At 41.3% G+C, this 21,741-nt stretch overlaps 1 protein-coding gene across 1 annotated transcript in view; it reads right to left on the minus strand.

Moving 5' to 3' along the window:
- The window catches only part of uxs1 (UDP-glucuronate decarboxylase 1), a 42,184-nt gene that overhangs the window by 9,961 nt on the left and 10,482 nt on the right, over nt 1-21,741 (minus strand). Inside the window, exons 6-11 of the mRNA XM_069663000.1 lie at nt 20,745-20,925; nt 15,990-16,094; nt 14,561-14,620; nt 13,736-13,857; nt 4,067-4,186; nt 2,550-2,593 (exon numbers count right to left, since the gene is read on the minus strand). Coding sequence (XP_069519101.1) covers nt 2,550-2,593; nt 4,067-4,186; nt 13,736-13,857; nt 14,561-14,620; nt 15,990-16,094; nt 20,745-20,925 — 632 coding nt within the window. The remainder of the gene's footprint in view (nt 1-2,549; nt 2,594-4,066; nt 4,187-13,735; nt 13,858-14,560; nt 14,621-15,989; nt 16,095-20,744; nt 20,926-21,741) is intronic.

Here is a 21,741-nt window from a genome sequence, read left to right on the forward strand (position 1 = left end):
AATGACGCCAAGATGCTGCCTATTAATTTTAATTTGGTCCAATTTCCTTCATGCATTATGCACATTTTCTCCGCGAGGCGTAAGGCTTGAGGGATCATGCGCTCAGTACAGTGTATGTGTGTGTTTCCGTCTGTCCGCAGCTATTCTGGTACAATCATGTACCAATCAGCCTTATACGTTTTGTGCACATGACGTCTTGTGCTTTCAGGGTCTCACAAGTTTTGAAATGTACACTTTGTTTTATATCATCACTGACTTCCTAAGAGGAACTGTGCATTCGTAACTCTCCACAGAGATGACAAAGGAGCATAATTGCTCACTCATTGGCTGCATCTATTTTTAGGTGCAGGAAAAACAAGGTGTTTCATGATCTCTGCCAGGTGAAAACCTTTGTCAGTCTGAGCAGCACAAAGGCACGGCCAGAGGACGATGTGTGGAATGAATGAAATCATGACGTCCCAGACCTCTCCAGAGGTGTGCACACAATACAGACATAAATAAACAAGTAGTTCACAAAGTAGTTCTCTAAGGTAGGCCTGGATTCGGAAAAAAACTCAGACTGAGAATTAAGCGGAGGGCACTCGTACCGACAGTGCGGCCCAGCAACAGCAACGAAAAATAGTGCATGTGTTACAGGTTGCGACTACAGATCTATGAATGAATGTGAGTGGTTCTTAAAGTATCTGAAAGCTCCACAGTGCAGTGCAGTTAGAACTGCATCACTAAATTATCAAGGAGACATCCTGTTACAAGGGCTAAGGGTTGTTACAGGCAACCGGTAAGGATCCTTCCACAGGTACCTTTGGGAACCTTGAATCGACTTATCACAGGATCTATCATAGGAAGTTATAAAGAGCTTTTCTAGTCTTCCCACCACTCAAAACCTTTTTACACTTTCACACTCACATTCAGACACTGATGGCAAAGACCTAAGTGCCAATCACCAATCAGGACCTATGCACATTCATACCGATGGCTCTGCCTTCAGGAGTAATTTGGGGTTCAGTGTGTCGCCCAAGGACACTTCAATATGTGTCTGTAGCAGTTAGGGCTGGGTTTAAAAAAATCGTTTTTTTCTGATTCGAATCGATTCTCATTTGAATGACCCAATATTGCTTCATTAATCCCGAGATCGATCTTCAAAAATATGTAAAAACATCTGATCTCTCACATTTCTGAGCGCTCCTGAACGCAGCACGACTCAGCGCATCCCCTCGAAACACGGCAGCGAGGGAGACATGCCTGGACTTGTTTACTGTACCGACTACTGAGACATCAGTGATCGTTGACAGACTCTTTTTATCGTGTGTGCGTCCATGAATATGTAAGCTAGTTCATGTTACTCTCTGTGAGCGTCGGCTTTGGCCACGAGTGTATTTTCGGCATGTTGTTATACAGCATGCCTTTCCCTATAACTCTCGCGTGGCTTTGTTATTCGCGCTATGAGATCTTGTGGCCAAATCTCGCGCAAGTTGAAGCCCAGTTCGTTTAATCAAAACCTTGAGCCAGATAAAAAAGCCTACGACACCTCAATACTGAAGCCACGCTCCTGCGTCTTGCTTGCTGCATGCTGCTGGCGTATTAAAGTGACGCTCCGGGGCAGAACAACAATAAGTCTCCCCTGTGCTTTCTGACTACGGTCGGGACGCTGAAGCAGGAAAGGTTAACGACAGCACGTTAGTTTCCTCCATTGGTTTGTAGCAGGCAGCGTGTTATCGCCATCTGTTGGACTACAAAGAACATAAGGAACACACACTTTTTCTGTTGATCCATCAGATATAAAACCCTAATTGCATAAAAAATGAAAAAAGTCCACAGGCGAGCAAACACTTTTTATGGCACTAAAGTTGTAACAGCCGCCTGTAACAGCGTGCTTCTTGACTTGATCATTAAAATTTGACAGAGAAAGTGAAAAGATGACGGTGAGGAGGAGAGGTGTGACTGTCTTTGAACACTGACTTGTTTTGACAAAAGTGTTAGTAATGAAGGACACATTAACTTTCTTACAGAGTTCCTTTTTAAAGAGACTTTTCATGACGACCTTGCGTTTTCACTGCTTACACAACAATAAAGTCACGGGCAGCAGGTGGATGCTTAAAAGAGATACGAGGGCTTCAAATGCTCCGTGTCTCTGATCTCTCTTCTTCAAAGTCATCAAACTAATCTCATCATCACCTGCACACAAACCAACTAATACTCTTTAAACCTGACGCGTGCAAATGTATCTGCTTTCCCAGGCAGAACATGTTGGTCTTTAGCATAAAACTTGAAAGATTTAATGCAGTAAAACTTCGCCTGATCCTTAATTCATCCGTGCATGTAAGCATCAACATCCACACAAACCTTTGATTACAGCAGAAGTAGTGACTCGCATGGCATTTTTATCATTTATGCAATACAATGAACTATAATTCATCGTTTTTATTGTTTATTTATACATTATATTGTGACTGTTTTTGCTACATTGTTTCCTGATTGATGGGAAAACAACAAACGTTAATATTCAGGGACGTCGAGTTAAATATCCGGTTCTAATTTAGCCGTCTTACCTCACATACTGAAAGGCTCTTGTTTGGGAACCGGTACCGTACACCTAGAGAACAAGAGAACACTGATTATCATCCGTGCATGATGCACAAACATGTGATTACCATGCATTGAATCATACACTACATTTATTGCAAGTTTCATTTATTTATTTATTAATAATAGATTTCTCTTGACATTATTATGGTTTAACAGATTGACCTGAAAAGATAATTTAAAGGCATAATAAGTAGGATTTTCCTAAGAAAATAAAATATAGACTTTAAAAATATAATATAATATAAATCATCACTTATGGGCCTCTATACATGTGTGTAGGTGAGTGTGTGTGCAGACCCCTGTGAGACCCTTCCCTCTGCATCTATTCTGTTGTTTTGCTTTGCACGGGACGTTTTCAGGAGGGGCGCTATCGTGGTTCCCTGAGCCAATCACAGCGTATAGTTGAGTGTGGGAGTGGTTTAAATTAGCACCTGGGCCCCATTCAGAGCGGGGAACATGGCGAAAGAGTGATGCAGAGTTGGCCTTCTTTCTGTTGGACAGGTAGGTGCCTCAAACCGGGTAGGACAAGCTAACCGGTGGTTAGCATGCTAGCGCGAAGGTGCAGAGATGCTCGATGTCGAGGGCCTTTCCCAAACCACTCCCGACACCCTCTCCCTACACACTTCCACTCCGCTTGCGCGCTCGCATGCTCGTGTGGAGGGTCCACCACATTGAGTGCCGTCCGAAAGTGTGGAGTGGGAGTGGGTTGTAATACCCTCCACCAGCGAGTCGGCACAGACGCTGATTTACGGACCAGGTGCAAGGCTGTGTTGCAAATTAAAGTTCTGTGTTATCACCCGTACCAACGAGAATCGTTTAATAAGGATAAACATGAAATAATATACTGATCTGAAGTGTTTTATATCAACGGGGACGGCTGTAAAAACTCAGCAGGTCATGTTGAAAAAATACTTTTAGGCTACGAATAAGAAAAGCCACCAAGGGAGCTCGGGATGAAGTTTATTTTCCTCATAATGTGGAGTGATTGTAACGACTCTGCCTCACTGGTATTTACGTAGCTATTGTTATTTGTCTGACATGAAACCATGGTTACACACATTTCCTGCCTCCGCCAGAGTGAGAGGAGTGTGTGTCACAGCTGTGCGCTGCATTTAACCCCTTCACCTAAACGAAGGGTGCTCCGTTCGGCTGCGAGTGTGACATCAAACGGAGTTCATTCAGCGATGGAGTGGGAGTGGGGACGGTCCGGTTTGGGAAAGGCCCTGAGAGTGAGCTTCTCGTGACGAAGAGCCCAGTTTGAATGTGTTGTTGACAAAATGCGAGGAAAAATCCTACTTATTATACCTTCAAGGTGCATTCAACTTTTATCCAAATTTAAATCATACTCAGTTTTTTTCTCCTTTACAATGTAAATACTCTCACTGCTAGCAGCTAAGAAAAGAGCCCTGCTGAAGTTTGCCTAGAGCACTTGATAAATGAGTTGAGAGCATAGGATCATTAGAAAGCTTATAATGCGTACAGTGAGAGGTTCTCCCTGAAGAGCCTGCAGGATGAAGTTGCTGACAACACGTCCATCGTTCATGTGCATCCGGGAGCCAAACGTGTTGAAGATCCTCGCCACCCTCACCTCTACTCCTTCCTGTGAACAAAGAGGATAACTCATTTGTCATCTTGTTATTATAGTAAAGAGCATTTTGGAGCGCTTCGTATAAAGCCTGGCTGCTACTGGTTTAAGACTTTCTGCGGGGGGAAAAATGTTTCAATCTGCCCTTGAAATAATATGTATGCTATATAATCAATAACTCATGTGCACATAAATGGCAGCTAGCAGCGGTTTGATGCTAATGCGGATGACACCTATAAATTACTTATTGCATGTCAAGACAAATGAGCTGATGGAGCAGGGAGGCCCGCTGATCAAATATTAGCAGCATGTATGTAACATATATGAGACACTGCACACGGGTCATTTGTTTAGGGGTCTATGTCAGTTTGAATATTAGATGTCACACACATCAAAAAATGATGAATCTTCACCTGCAGGGGAACATACAACGAGGCTGTGCACACCTGGCAATCCCTTCTGGTTGTGATCTTTTTTTCTTTGAAGATTTTTGACGCTGATTTCACTTTTCATTTTTGAAGTATGATGCATTTTCCACTTAAAGTCATCAGTCAGCCTGTCTTATTAAAACATGCAGGAACTGTCTCCTAGACAATCTAAATGGCTGACAGAATATAACATACAGAAGATAGATAAAACAGAGAAGCTTTAATTATCATTATGCAGTCAACACTAAGAAACGGAACGAACCCTTCACCTTGAGTGCACAGTAAAGAGTTTCTGCAGATAGGGCCTCTCAGTCAAAACAAAAGAGTTTGTTGATGTTGTGAAGTAATGTGGGAGTTGTTGTCTTTACTGTTAAATAAGCAGCATTGTATGGCGATGAAAATCTGATGCAACAAAGAAATCATGTTCATGGACGTAATGTTACAATTTCATTTAGCAGACGCTTTTGTCCAAAGTGACGTACATCTGAGAGTTAATACAACACAAGCAAAGATCAAGAGAGGAGGGAACGAAGATGGTAAGAGGCAACAAACAGCTTCAAGTGCGATCAGACACTGGTGCAGACAGGCAGTGTACAGGGCGTTTCTTTTTGTTTGTTTCTTTAAATAATAATCATCACCATCAGCAACATCAACACAATCAGTATAGTCATCATCATCATCATCATCATGAAAATCCCAGTGAGTGTGGTGAATGTATTTAAGTGTTAATCATGTTACGCTGAGTCATGTTTATTTACATTATGTCACTTCCTCCTAATGAATACTAACATCAGCTAACGACTTCCTTCCTCACTATCTGAGGCATCATCTGTTGTTTCCTGTATATCGCTGGAAGACAGGCAACTTAATAAAATGCAATGTTTCCTTGAAAAAAAAGAAGAAGAAGAAGAAGAAGAAAACGAATAAAAAGAAGACAAAAAAAATGAGACGAGGAAAAAGAAAAAGGAGACAAAGAAAAAGGCGAAGAAGTGAAGAAGACGAAGTAGAAGACGGAGAAGGCAAAGAAGATGAAGACAAAGAAAAAGGAGACGAAGACAAAGAAGTGAAGAAGAAGACGAAGAAGACCACAAAGACAAAGAAGACAAAGAAGAAGAAGTAGACGAAGAAGAAGAAGGAGACGAAGACAAAGAGGTGAAGAAGAAGAAGACGAAGAAGACGGCAAAGACAAAGAAGAAGAAGAAGTAGACGATGAAGAAGAAGTAGGAGACGAAGACAAAGAAGTGAAGAAGAAGAATACGACAAAGAAGAAGAAGTAGATGATGAAGACGAAGAAGAAGAAGAAGGAGACGAAGACAAAGACGAAGGAGACAAAGAAGAAGAAGTAGACGATGAAGACGAAGGAGACGAAGACAGAGAAGAAGGCGAAGAAGAAGAAATACTTTATTAATCAATAATTTCAATTTTTCACTTGGATTCGGTGCCTTGCTCAAGGACACCTCTACAGTGCACAGGAAAGGACCTGGCACCTCTCCAGCTACCAGCCCCAGTTCCATACCGGGATTTTCACCAGCCGGTTCCCTACAGACTGAGCTACAGTCCACCACAAAATGTGTAATTTTCTTTCCCACTCCTCCACCACTTTATCAAACGTCTCACCTGACTGCTAGTTTGAAATAGCTTGTTACGTACCACTGAGCTGGATGGTTTTGTGCCCTCCCAGCCATCAATGTTACGATTTAAGCATTTTATTGCCAAACAACTCCTCACAAATTGAATCTTCCTGTAATTCATTCAGGTGTAATTCCTGTCCCGGGGGTGCGTGTGCATGTTAACATGGTGTCACTGTGAGATTAGCGTGTACATGTTACTCTTACAAATAAGGAGCAATCCCTGCAGATATAGAACGAGTCTATACCGTTCTTAAAGGGCACTGGGATAATTTGCATCACATACTTCCTTACCTAATAGCCCTTTCATACATGGACCATTGAGCGTTAATGAGATAGTTACATTCTTTGAATCGGAAGCAGAATTAACTGCATTGTGCGAGAATGTATGCGAGAGGAAATTAAAGTGACTTCTGTTGTCAAAATAATCTCAAGGCAATTACGACTCTGAGCTCTCCTTACAAACTCTCCAAAGAATGAATAAAGAAGCCAACTACATCCTGGTTAGTCACACTGATCCCACGGCTGTAGAAAACACTGCCTTTGGCCTTCATGTGTCAGCCTCATGCATCAATACGTGCTACTTCAGAACGGATGAGGACCCATTTCAGGTTGTATAGCATGAATAAAAACATGAATATTATGTAGATTGTTTTTGAAAAAGTGGAACAAGAAATTCAATGTTCGCAAACCTGCAAATGTATTCAGTACGGTGGAGAACAAGGACACAGTGAGGGCGAGATGACGGGGAGTTCGTGGAAGGTGTGTGCCCCCGTTTTAAACAGAGGTGGAGTGTGCGTGAAACTGGACTTAAAACACGCCACAGTCTACCTAACAGAGCAGGTTTACATCTCAAGGAGTGAGAGTAATTGGCTTAAAGCAGGATGTCAATGACTACAGTTTGAATCGATGAAAGACCTCCAGTGACTATGAAACAATTGCTCACCACTACACAGGTGTAAGTTGTAATCTGCATGTGGCGTGTTGCACATTCTAATAGGCAACCACATTGCCTTAGGGTTATTAAGTACACAATGTATGTGCATGTACACATCTATAACTGTCCATGACACAAGACCCTCGTGGATAAAAACAGAGACGCCATAAAACCTTAATGAGAATTCAAGCACAAGATGTAAAGGTAACAACCAGGAAATAGGGCTTTTTAAAACGTTCAAAGCGAAACAGTTCCAGGAAATAGCTCCGGGAAGAGACGTGTGTGTGTGTGTGCGTGTGTGTGTGTGTGTGTGTGGACTGAGCATGAAAACAACAAAGATTGATTTTGTTGTCACGTACTGTTGTGTGAGTGTCTGTGATGTTGGAATGGAAATAGTGGAAAAAGAGATTCAAAACCAGAGAGGTTGTTGGGAGAAACAATCCGATGAGTTTTCCGGTTATTTCTGTCTCAGTGCACAACCGTATTGGAGTAATTTATAAGGAAAGTACGTTTTCAGTTTCTGGGGCACCCTCGAGGCTTACTGTAGGGGTTTTGTTAGAACACAGATGCGAACCAATCTGTAAATTATCATTAATTAGCATTAGTTAAGGGCCTGTGTCCACTAACGGCAGCTCCTATTTTCTATACAAAACCAATGTAGTTTAGCATTTTCAGCGCTCAGCGTCAACAGCGCAAAAACACCCTCAGTATAAGCAGTTTTTTGTCACCACGCTCGCAAATGTCTTCTCCCTCACCGTCCAATCAAAATCAAGAAGGGGCGGGACTTCAGCTAACGTTTGTGTCAACAACAATGGCGGAGGAGAAGCTGATCCTTTCGTTTTTTCAAGGATACAATTTCCTTGTCTCGAGCTGCTGCTAACGAAAGGACACGATTCCTAAAATGTCCTTGAGTAAAAGCAAATATTAAGCATACAGAGCAATTTATAACAGACCCAACGGTCACTACCGAGGGAAGCTGAAGTGCCGCCAGACAACTTTCGTAACCTAGCAACAGTAAGCGCCCTGAGAAGCGCTCTGAAATTGAGGTCGTGGGTGATGCCAGTGCAAAAAACGCTGTTAGTGGACACTTTTCAGCGCTCAGCGTCCACAGCCGAAAACACCTTCAGTATAAGCAGTTTTTTGTCACCACGCTCGCAAATGTCTTCTCCCTCACCGTCCAATCAAAATCAAGAAGGGGCGGGACTTCAGCTAACGTTTGTGTCAACAACAATGGTGGAGGAGAAGCTGATCCTTTCGTTTTTTCAAGGATACAATTTCCTTGTCTCGAGCTGCTGCTAACGAAAGGACACGATTCCTAAAATGTCCTTGAGTAAAAGCAAATATTAAGCATACAGAGCAATTTATAACAGACCTAACGGTCACTACCGAGGGAAGCTGAAGTGCCGCCAGACAACTTTCGTAACCTAGCAACAGTAAGCGCCCTGAGAAGCGCTCTGAAATTGAGGTTGTGGGTGAGGCCAGTGCAAAAAACGCTGTTAGTGGACACAGGCCCTAAAGGCAAACGCATGCCACTTTGCTTTTGTATGGATAATGTGCTCTCTGTAAATCAGTGAGCAACCAAAGACCGATTAAGAGAAAAACACTGTGTAATGCTTCTGTGCAAAGGCAATTTGACTGTGTGTTTCTGAGTGAGACAGAGACAGTTCAAGAGACAGAGACAGTTCAAGAGTCTTAACTGGTGAAGTTAGCTTGCTGATTTCATAATTTCAGCTCGAGTCTCCTCGTAACTTTTATCAAGGGTGTAAGAGTGATAATTAAATAGTTCTGCACCCAAACCTGAAATACTTTGAGCATTGAGCTTGTTAAAAAAAGAGGTTAACTACACCTGCTATTTCAACAGCTCAGATACATATTTAATCAACATTCATATCTTACGCTGCACGTCACATTTCAGGTTGTATCTTCAGATTGTAAACTTTGATGAGCCTGTCACTCAAAACAGACACGTTTCTGCCTTCTGAGGAAACGGTGAACAAGTTCAACCGTCTTGCAATATATCGATTATCGCTGTATCGTGACATTATTGTTATCGCGGGCCACGTATCACGCAACATATTGTGAGTTACCCTGCGATTCCCACCCCATTTCAAACCATTAAAGAAACATTGAATCATGTGAAAACAGATGCAGTCCTAAAACACTACACATCCCTTTTCTCTTTATTGGTACCTTATTACTAAATTATTCAAGAAAGTCTTAGTCAAGTCATTTTGCCACTGCATTAAGTGGATACTGTATATTTTATGCTTAAAAGTGTAGCAGCAAAGGAGAGTAGCACAAGAGCCTTGAGAAGAAACACGTGAGTGAAGAGCCCTGAGCATGTGACTTACATCAAAGTACATGTTATCCAATGTAACTCTTCATTATATCATTCACTCTCATTGTGTAGATTACACCCTGTTTATGCACGCTGCACTTTCATATCCACCTACCTTATTTATATAAAAGCAACCTGTTAAAGCCACATTATCATATTTATTTCTGCACCATTTGCACTCTTCTTTGGTCGCATCATCTTACTGTCTAATAATGTTGTCGAGCTTGTTGTGCGTTTATTTCTACAAACGTTTTCAAACTGATCGTGCCGATTCTGTTTCTGTTTAAGACCTTACTCAACAATGCAATCAACCCCGAAAACTTCCACCAGAACACACGCGTCAAACTTTCTCAAAGATGTAGACTCACTATTTGATTAGGGCTTAGAAAAACTACAAATAGTCTGAGGGCCTGTCCAAAAAAGTGTGATTTTTGCAGAGCTGATTGCCCAGGATGTGTTCCCCTGCTGTGGACTGTAGTTATGAGAAGCAGGTGGTTAAATTGCTGGGCGAGCAGTTTAATTTGTATGACAGAGAAAATGAAAATGTATGAGCGTAGCACTTGTTGCGTGTAATAGAAGTAACACTGGTTAACTATTGAGAAAACATGTGCTGCCTCTTTTGGGCCCCCTGGCTTCATGTTTAATGTCGGGAATGACGCACAGAGCAACGTGACCTCAAGTCACGGTAACACCCATCATAAGAGAGAAGAACTAAGATATGATATTAATTTAGGCCTTTTAAAAATCAGCACACACTCCTATCTGTGCAATTTCAATTTATTTATAACTAATCAAGAGGAGGATGTCGTTATTTCTTAGAATAAAATAAAGAATAACTTGTGAGTTTCTAATCTTCCCGCACAACGTTTTTTACACTGCATTGCACAATTAACTCAAAGCCTTTTGGAGCAATATAGGGCTCAAACTCCAAAGCCACAGGCGCCCCAAAGTATTTTGAAAACTTGTGTTATTTCACAACTTTTTTTAATCAGATGATTAGTTTAATCAAACTGCTGTTGTGAACTGGAGAGAGGATGACATGCAGCAAAGGGAAAATATCTCACCGCAGTAAGGACTCTATGAGATCAGCAACCACGGCGCCTTTATCCACAGGTTTCTGCTGCTGTACACTTGTCAGTGGTTATATCTCTTCTACTGTCTGATATAAAGCCTCTGGAAATGTTGCTTGAAATACTAAAAGTGCTTTAATAATATCAGAGTCTCATGAAGCATCCACAACATCTGAGTCAAATAAAAGTTCATAAAAGCTTGTTATAAAAACAGCTCAATTAGCTATAAAGACCTTTTTTAAGACGGCGTTCAGCAAAATCCACAACGTGCAGTTTCTGTGCAGCTGTGAAGCTCTTTCTCAGACCATCTGTTTTCTGCATGTCGAGTTCGAAACTAATTTCTAGATGCCAACAATTATGAATATAAGACATTCAATTTTTAAGTTAAAAGGTTTTTGTGTAGTCGGGTTTTTCAGCAGCTTTAACTCTTACTTATTTTAGATTATTATTTCAGCCTGTCTGTCAGATAATGGTCAACGATCAATTACAAAAATTACAGAGTATCTAGAAAGTGCTAAAACCAGCATGACAAATCCCACTACTTCTTATTCAATAAAAGAGGCAGCACCTGCATCCTATAAAACAGTGCTTTATATATACTTGTGTCTTTGTTGCCTTATAAATGATACAATTATGTTTAAATTAGAGCTGTCAAAGTGAACGCGTATAACGTGTGAATGCACATTCACTTTATGCCACTATTTATTTTAATGCGTGATTAACGCATGCGCGTTCTAGTATCATGACCCTCCACCCGCCCCGTAGATTGAAAAATCACGCAGCGTTGCAGCCGCAATGTTGTGGAAAGCAAGCAGAACAAACCTCTGTGAGAAGAAATGGATAAAGAAACGCATCTTTTAAATGCCTCAAAGCCCTGCTAGATGGTTCTCTCAACAAGACAAAAGTTATTTGTAATGACTGTCGATGTGAATGGAGTTACCACCGGAGTACGTCGAGTCTTAAACACCACTTGCTGGCAAAGCACACAGCTGATGCAGAGAGCTCCAGGTTGTGAAAAATGTCTTTAAGTGATTAAACTTTGACTGAAAGAATGTGATTTTTATCTCCTACTGCAGACTCAATGACTTATTACTTAGGAATGTTACATTCAGGTCAATATGCCCGTCTGTTGTTGCTTGTTGGGCTTCAGTTTGCCATGTTATGCTTTCAGCATATTTCTGAGCATGCAGTACCTTTGCGGTTATTCTGTAGAATATTCTGGACAGTATTTGTCATTGTTTTGGAACGCTGCACTTGAATAAAGGAAACATTCTCATGTTGATAACAGGATTACGGGGCGGCTATGGCTCAGTGGTAGAGTCGGTCGTCTTTCAATCGGAAGGTCGGAGGTTCGATCCCCGGCTCCCTCAGGCTACATGTCGAAGTGTCCTTGGGCAAGACACTGAACCCCAAATTGCTCCCGGGTATGAATGTGATATCTGATTGACAGTTGGGCATTTTACGTAGCAGCCTCTGCCATCAGTGTGTGAATGGGTGAATGAGATATGTAGTGTAAAAGCAGCTTTGAGTGGTCGCAAAGACTAGAAAAGCACTATATAAGTACAGTCCATTTATCATTACAAAATTGAAAAATATGTCTAAGGTAGAGTTAACTATGGACAACCATGCGATTAATCGCGATTAAATATCTAATCGATTGACAGCCCCTAGTTTAAATGGATGATAATAATAAGAAGTCAACAGATGCACAGTTTGTCATCTTGCCTTGTGTCTGAGGAGCAGACTGCATAACCTACACTCATCAGTTTTTAAATGTTAATGAATTTTGATTACATGACTGGGCAATAGATTGAACTTGCGATATTCTTGTCCTTGTGCACAAACGACTGACAGTTGGATATCGAATGGCGGCAATTTCCGAGAATTCTCCCAGCAGGTGTGAAAAAAATAATGAGGAGGAGCAGGAGACGAGGCAGATAAATAAATATCACCTGCCTGAAGGAAAGGCAAGACGAGTCAATCATATCTCTTCATCAAAGGCTGGCATCAATCAAGTCATAACGGGAGAATTAAACAACAGACTCCCAACGTTATTTAGATGTTTAAGGTCACATGCAGGCAAATCTATCTTTACTTTTTCAGCCGCGACACAGTATATGATCACTTTTGTGATACTGAGAGAGACCAGATGAGGTTAAACTAATTATTTTATTATCCTGTTAGAATAAACAGATTTTGGTACTGAAAAGAATTGTAAGGAGATGGAATAAACAACAGTTTAAACTAGGGCTGTCAACGATGTAGAGAGCAACATCACTCCGCCTCAGCTAGGTGTTCTAAATACTGTTAATTAACAGTGAAGACTGTGTATGTCTACATTGATCAAGCTGGTACATCTGAATCACACAGCAGACTCTTATTTCACTGGTTGTTGATAAAAACAAATGCACATGATAAAAAACAGCTGATCTGTGGTAACCTGTAGACACAGAGTGCAGGAGAATGTTTGGGTTGCTTGGCAACAAAAGTCCAGTTTCCTTTAAGTTTTGGAACTAGTTGACTTAGCCGAGTAAACAAGACTAGGTCAAAACCTAGTATGTGGCTGACCGCATTAGCTCAATGTGCGCTTTAGTGGGCAATGTGTTACAAGGACTGTCCTTATGAGGCCAATGACAACGTGTTGGAAAGCAGGTGCGCGCTGCGGACATAGGTGAGGACAGCGGAGGAGCAGCCCCGCCTACTCCCCGAACAAAGTATCCAGAGCCGTATAGACAGAGAGTCGCGTCAGTAAAGGTCCAATATGCTCCATGATCCGCCATTGCGATGTCGCAACTCTCTCTCTGTACGGCTCTGAAAGTACCGTCACTCACTCAGTCAGTTACTCAGTCAGTCATATACAGACCCATGTGTAGGGCTGACCCCGGAGGTCAGCCAAAAATAATGAACCGTTTGCACTGCTATCTTCGGCACTCGGCCTGAGGCCTTGTGCCTACAACCGACTCACAGCGGTGCTGATATTCAGCAGATATTGCATAATTCAAGTTTAGCTTTATAATTACATTTACAAAATGTTAGCGTTATTACAAAGTATTTGGATGAATGTCACAGAGATGACCATGTACATCAACTTCAAGAGAAAAAAATCACCTCTCTCAAGCCTGTTATTTTTTAAATGAGTACTGTAGAGTGACAGTGATGATACCTGTTTCATGTAGGCATAACACATGGTCTCTGCCACACGTTTCCCTTCATCGTAGCATGCTCGAGGGCCAATCGGGTTCACGTGCCCCCAGTACTCCTCATTCTGTGGGTGAACCTCTGGATCTGGAACACAAACAATTTGGATTTTTAATTATTTTGTTTTTTACAATGAATCATACAAGGTTGATTTGTGATAGTATGCTTTGCATTTTGCATTCCACTTGTGAACTGCCAAGAAAAGTCTGCTTCACATCAGCACAAAACAGACAAAGATAAAGGATGTTAGGATGACGCTCAGATGTCTGACTCTCTCTGGCTACTTTGCACAATACATTATAGAATATTTCAGTTGGTGTTGTCAGATGAGAGAGATTGAGAGCCTTAAACAATTCATCAATACATGCTTGGGAACCTGTTCATGAGCGACTGACTAGAATGTAAACAGTGAAGAAGAAAAAACGGTGATTAGCCAGTGTAGCCATGTGCAGGACAGGTGGCCTCCTTAAATTATTAAACACATATATGTGGCAGGAATGCCAACGCTGGCAGACTTCGCGAAAGTTTTAACACATGATTTATCATCAGTGGACACATAAAAGATCTCTGAGGTGATTATAATGTAAAATCGTGGGATGAGGTTGCTGCAGCAGCTGCATTTTGCTGAGGGCTGCTGCTCTAACAAATTTATCTCTCATCACTTACAATGCCAATACACATCCGTCGGATATCCTAGCCACAATGTTAGCCCACAGAGTCATTGAAAAGCAGCACTTCAGTCTGGTTATGTAAAGAACAGTATGAGGTGAGTGGGAGGCGTCTCTCTTACCTCCATATACCTCAGAAGTAGAAGCCAGGAGAAGTCTGGCGCCTACACGTTTGGCCAAACCTATGAGACAAACAAAACAGTGACACGGCCTTATCAATAAGAAACAAAGGAGATCAAACCTTGGCCTCAACCTGACTGTATTCACAGATAAGCAACAAGTAAGACAGCACATACTTTACCACAGCCACTGCTGCACAGCCTATTAAATATGAATATAACAAATATTATTCTGACTATAGTTTATGTTAATATTCATACAGTTAAAGCCGTGTAAATCAAGTGTTTAACCTTGTAAACATCTCCATGTGGTGTTCTTCATGTGCTACAAGACATATCAGGGACAACATCAGCAGTCATCTCCATGGCTGGGCCTGTCTGCTTTTAAAATGCAGTGTACCAAGGACAGGCTGAACAACACGTTTTCAGATTGGCAGGTTTGAGACGTCACAAACCTAAGGAGCCAATCCCGTTAATGGACGGGGTGACGCTGTGCATTTCATTATGTGCAACCAATGGTAACCGTCATTGTCAATTTCGCAAACTCACTGCTGACTACTAACGTTAACGTCACTACTAATTACTACATTTCAAGCTAGCTAAGTTTCAACAAGTTGCCACTAAACGATGGCAGAGACGCGTTTTGTTTTGGAAATGTGCATAGTGGGCGGGGCCTATGCAGATGAGAGAGAAGGAGGAGATGCCTTGGGAGGATTTTTACAAGGTAATTAAACGTTTTTTTCAGGGCAAAAACATATAAAATGCTCTGCTTGAAATAATAAATTGTATCTGATATGTCCTAAACCAAGACTGGAGCTCGTCTTTAAAGCTTTATCTAAAAACACTGAAAAAGAAAAAGCACTTTAATTTGACTTTTGGGATTCAGCTTTCATTTTTCACTGAAGTAGAAATTGATCGGAGCAGTCCTAGAATAAGATGAAATCATGTATCTTCTACCCATGACAAATCTTCCCTTCAATTTGATTATTTATCAATAATGATATTATGTATAATACAAGGTTCTGCAGCCTGATTTGGTCATGGGAAGTGCTGTGGTAAAAAGATTTTATATTTTAACCATAAGCAGATGGCATGCAGGCAGAAATTCTGAGAATGTAATTATGGAGAATAACTGTGAAGTAAGTGGCGAGGTGTCTTTCTCTTTTGCTTCATACTACAAGGGGAAAAACAATGAATGAAACATTTAAAATCTCAGCCAAGTACTGAAGAATCTTTATCAATTTCTAACTGCATAAGAAATAATAAATGAGACATTTAGAACATTAAAAAGTTTTACAAAAAGCAACATTTAGAACAATCCTCACTGGGTTAAAGTGCGGTGATACAGTTTGGCTTTTAAATCAACCTTATATACAGTGAAGGCCTGTCCTTCTTTCCCCTCGTACGATCTGAGTGAGTAGCGTGCACTCACCCAGCATGTTAAGAGTTCCTATTGTGTTGGTCTTGAGTGTTTTGATGGGATTGTACATGTAGTTTGGAGGAGAGGCTGGAGAAGCCAGGTGGTAGATCTGGTCCACTGTAAAAAGAAGAGAAGAAGAAACATTATTTATCTCAACTTGAGAAACCAATCGTTTTTTTCTTTTACTCAGAGAAAAACATGTATTACATACTATGTGACATGTTACAACACTTCTGGAGCTCTCTCTTTTTTTTTTTAATACACACACAACAAATAATCAGACAGTAGCTGTTTTTTACACTGCGGTTCTGCCTCAGTGCCGTAACAAAGCTCCGTCCTCATGCAGCCTTTGCCATTTTACATTGGACCAAGCAACGCCGGCGTAAAGGCAAAGCATGTGTGAGGTGTATACAAACAGCGCGTGCTTCGAATACACACACACACAGCACTGTTCCGCCCGGCCGGCTCTGCAGTTTACACAGACACCGTCTCGCCTTTGTTACTACCGCCGATGCCAGCTCAGAGGTGGAACGACTTCACCCCACCATCACGCCTGCGTGCGTTTTGTATAGAAGACGGAACGTAACAGAGGCTTTGAACTGGCAGTGTCAAAGGGGCTAGCGATAAAAAACAAATATGGTAGGCAGTGATATAATCTCAAGACAGAAGAAAAGAAAGAGACAGAGAGGACAGAGAGGGGGACGGATTGATCAGGGGGCAGCGTTTTCATAGAATTACAGGGATCTATGAAGGCTTTCCATCTTTTATAACATTTGCAAAGGTTTCCTTTACTGGAGTGTCTTATTTTTTCCAGTTTTATAAAAGGACACAGTGTCTGTGAACCACTGGGAGGTAGATGGTGGTTTGGGGGACTTCCACTGTAGTAAAAGTCGGCACTATTAATGAGGAGAAGGCTTTAAAGTTAAAATCAAGAACTTTTTCATGTAAATAAAGTCTGTTAAGTCGTTATCTATCACCGAATGAGCTAACACAATGGCGATTGAGCCTATGGCCCACTGATGAAAGCCTTTGCATTTGCAGTATACAGTATTATTAAGGACTTGGGGTCATTCGTGGAAAAAAATCACAAGCGGCGCCCAGTTAAACGCGTTTTCCATCACCCAGCAGTGGTTGGTCTGCCAGAGAGGGTAGGCGGAGCTAAGCGGATGCACTTCCAGTTTCTGAAAGCATTGCTAAGAAACGGTAATCTACTATGGCTGAACAAACAAAGAAAAGATCGATGACTACAGATACAACTTCAAAAATAAGTGAAGATCCAAAGAAAAAGAAACAAATTGGACGCTCAGATGAAGGCAAATCTAAAAAGGAAAGCGAGGAAAATCAAGAGTTTCAACCACGACAAAGGGAGCCAGCCGGAGACGTCTGATTGAATTCGGAAGAGTGCTCTTGTAGTCACTAATTTTCGCCAATGGGAGGCGCTCAAGAGCACAAACATTTAATTGTATCTTTAATGTCTTATTGTTCTATGTTTAACTTTGTCCAAAACTTGGGAGCACCAAAAATTGCAGTGCCAAAGCAAATATCACACAAATCTTCTTTAAGTGAAATAAAATGACTGAATTATCTCCTTTCCAAATATTAAGGACTGAAATAAAAAAAGGTGAACTAATAAGATTAGCTACTTGCTCCTTTACTAGCTCAGAGCACAGGAATGAGAACATCTCTCCTTGTACATAGTTTGAGTATTAAAGAAAACACGAACAAGGTCACGCTCACCTGATACTTTAAAGTCAGTAAGTGAATTTGAATTCCTGCCAGCGGCGGCTCTTTCACATCTGATCGCGCAGTTTGTGCACTTACTGTAGCTTACACTTAAACCGCCAACTATGTGCTTTCCACTACAACAACGTCAAATCGACTTATATGCCCACAGTAAGTTTTTCTCCCTCGACCATCAGTGGCTCATTATCTTGCACTCCTTGTCATCCTTCCATTTTCTGGCCCACCACATTCATTTCAGCTTTCCTCCAGCAGAATGTCCCCGCCTATTGAAGGCATGACCTTCTGATTCATGAAGCAAAAACATTTTCACTTTCACAGCTCGTTCTCTCAACATTTCTCTTCCAACTCTGAAGCACAATTTACTCGATATAATGCAGAGACACGGACGTCAGATTTGATCGTCCTGCACAGTGATAGAAACGCTCCCGGTGTCCGTTGTAAGTTTACTTTTTTTAAAGTTATTTACACGTTTTTTTCCCCTGTTTTCTTTTACCAACAAAATGCAAGGATATCTCCCCGAGGACAGGCGAGGGACATCATGGGGTGGCCAAGCAATTTTCATAGAGTTGGCAAGACACCACCCATCTTAATTCTTTCTTAATATGCCAACAGAGAATCCCATCTCCCTCTGTTTTACACAGTAAGATCACAGACCCTCAAAGCCGTGAGAATTTATGATATTGCAGAGAAGAAAATGACATTACAAAAAAAGAAACGCACGTGATAAGAGTTATATTATGCTTCTGTGTTCACTAGAGAGAGAGATTCTTACAGCTTGTCTTTTGGTGCTTGTGTAACACATGCATATTTACAACTCAATGATGCTGCGGTGTGTTCAGGAAGCCTGTGTGAGACGTTACGCCGCCGGCATGCCAGGATGTGGGAGACAAACTGTTTTATAACAACACTGTTCGATGCAAAAGGACGATTCTAATCAGTCATATCAGATCTGTCCGCCACTACTACTGTCCATGAATCATTATATTGTAATGGTGCAATCCAAGGTCTTCTTAGCATAAACTGGAGTGAAGCCTGTGAGCGAGTTTCAGGCAGACAACTCAAGTGCACCGCTGCACATGAAGATAATCTCACTGAAGCTGATATACAGTGAAGCTTCTGCATTGATCATTTCTCTTGACATTATTATGGTTTAACGGATTGACCAGAAAAGATAATTTAAAGGTATAGTAAGTAGGATTTTCCTAGAAAAATCAAATATAGACTTTTACAAATATAATATAATATAAATCATCACTTATGGGCCTCTATACATGTGTGTAGGTGAGTGTGTGTGCAGACCCCTGTGAGACCCTTCCCTCTGCATCTATTCTGTTGTTTTGCTTTGCACGGGACGTTTTTCAGGAGGGGCGCTGTCGTGGTTCCCTGAGCCAATCACAGCGTATAGGTGAGTGTGGGAGTGGTGCGATGCAGAGTTGGCCTTCTTTCTGTTGGACAGGTAGGGGCCTCAAACCGGGTAGGACGAGCTGGCGCAACGGAAACCAGCGGTTAGCGTGCTAGCGCATAGGTAGCTGTGATGCTGTCGGTGTTAGCTCGGCGGGATGGCCGTGTTCTCGCACGAGAGAGTGAGCGTGAGCTTCTGGTGACGAAGAGCCCAGGGGGAGGGGCCCAGTGTGAATGTGTTGTTGACAAAATGCTTATTCTGCCTTTAACTTCTTAACTCTGGGCATCTTTACCAACTCCAATACATTTTTGTGGTTGAGGTTTCATAAAATGATTCTGTAATTTAACGTTTCCATTGGATTGTTTCCCTTATTAATATTAAAACTGAGAAATCATTTGGTTTGGTATTATGTTACACTTACATTGTTATTCATTGTTTCGTTTAATATAAGTAGTGGTGCTTTTATTTTAAAGTTACATTTTAAGTCTCGTTTGGCTGCTCTTACATTAGTAAGACTCACGTCACCTGCCGGCAACAGGAAGCAGGGACTTCTCTGCTCCGCTAAGACACCTCGCAAGCCTATTCCCTTTGGTAGCATGCAGCCAGCGAGGTCATTGTTCTGTTTGTTCGTATTTTACTTTGGTTAATGTTATTCAAATTGCTGTGAATGTTATTTTTTGTTTATCGAAACATCGTATTTATATTGAACCCTTCAATAAACATGTAGCAAGAAAGCCACAGGCAGAAAGGAAGTTTCTGTCTGTGCTTGGAGGGAATTATAGATCGAAAAAAGGGGCACTTCTGTAAACTGCTGCTTTCTAATATAAAAGACATCAAAGCTAGAAGCACGGCCGTGACAACCAGTTTAACAAATCTATTCCACTGGCAACTTAACTGCTTAAAAACATTTTTTCACTTCCAAACACTGGAGGTGACTGAGCAAGGCTATATTCATACTGAGAGTTGACGCTGCTGTGTGTCAAACTCTTCATTGTTTTTAACTATGTTGTCTTTCTAAACTTTTGCGTTTTGTGTTTTTCTGACAGGCAGTTTCTCGCTCCGACTCTGCACTATTACTGTGTATATACTTTGCGTTGCTCATCTCCATTATGGGTGTGAGCAACAGTTTTCATGAGTTGTTTACAGTATCTGCATAGAAGAGAAAAAAAAATGTAACTTTGTTTTTAGAACAGAGCTTCATCCACATAGGCGGTTGTACACATCACGTACATGTGCCGCATGCAGAGCAATTTCTAAATGATATTTAATGAGGCAAACATTTTGCAGACACTGTTTTTTAAAGCGGGTTATGCATCAGAGTAAAGAATGGTTATTTTCTGACAACCACAATGGAATCATTGGGGGAAACTAATTAAGATAAATGAAGATAAAAACACTGTGGATTACCGTCTCTAGGTAAATGCAATTAGTGGTTTTCATCTCGGCCAGAGAATAATGATGCGCTTCAGTGAGCAGATTGTAGGCGGTTTTTATCCGTCCATAGTTCAAGCAGGTTCTTTTAAATTGAAATCACTCATTTTTACAATTTATTTTTCTTGTTTACGGTGACTCAATTTTAAACAAAACAACTCATCACCTCCCACATTTACTCTCTCGCTCACCCTCGATATAGAGAGGCTCCACCACATCGTGATTGATGAGCTCAAAGTTTTCGTGGCCGATCCAGTGCTCCACGTTCCTCTTCCTTCCCGTGAAGAAGTTGTCCACCACAGTCACCTCGTGGCCATCCATCATCAGCTTGTCAGTCAGATGGGAGCCCACAAAACCTGCTCCGCCTGTGATCTGGTTAAAACATAAACATGTACGATAACATCAGTAAAGGACATTTTAAAAAGGCGAGAGATGAAACACTGCTTTTGAGCCTGTACACAATTGAGTGATCATTGTCTGTGTGTGTGTGTAACAGTTATGCCTATTATGCCTTTTGTTTTTAACTACTCCGGGCAGCAGTGAAGGCTTCATAAATGCCTTTCTGACAAACAACATTTTGACTTGTTCCATTCATGTGCCCTAGTAAGCCCCGACGGTGTGACATTGATCCGGCATGAACAGTAGCAGGACCCTGAAACGGACGCAGCTGAATAGAATTAGCCACCATGTATTGTTTAACCCGCATTGTTTGAAAATGTCCTCTGAAAAGAAACTTTATGAAACAATTATGTGTACAGTGAAACGTTACTTGTATAACAACTTTCAGCGCCATTTCACTGATATACTGCAGGACATTTGTGCATCTAAACGACTACAAGCAGAGCTGATAGAGTTGAGCGTCCTCACCGACACCTCATACAAAGAAAAAAAATCAATAAAAAATGTGTACCATTAAAATAAAAATTTTCCCAGACATGGCAATTCTTCCTTTCGGTTATGTTGAAATGTAACACCCCAAATTGACTGAATAAGATCTGGGAACGAAGCAGCATTGCTACCATTCAATCAATCTGACAGAGGAAGTCATACGCAGTGTGTACAGCTGAGTATTGTGTGAAATGTGATCTTCTCAAATGTTAACTCTCGCCAACATTAAATCATAAGTCTTATTTTCTGTTTACAAAATATGTCTCGCTCACCTGGGGGTGTATTTATAAATTGTCTTGG

This window comes from Semicossyphus pulcher, unplaced genomic scaffold, assembly GCF_022749685.1.
Source record: "Semicossyphus pulcher isolate SPU_LCO1_2020_fin unplaced genomic scaffold, fSemPul1.0.p SCAF_15, whole genome shotgun sequence".
Lineage (NCBI taxonomy): Eukaryota > Metazoa > Chordata > Actinopteri > Labriformes > Labridae > Semicossyphus > Semicossyphus pulcher.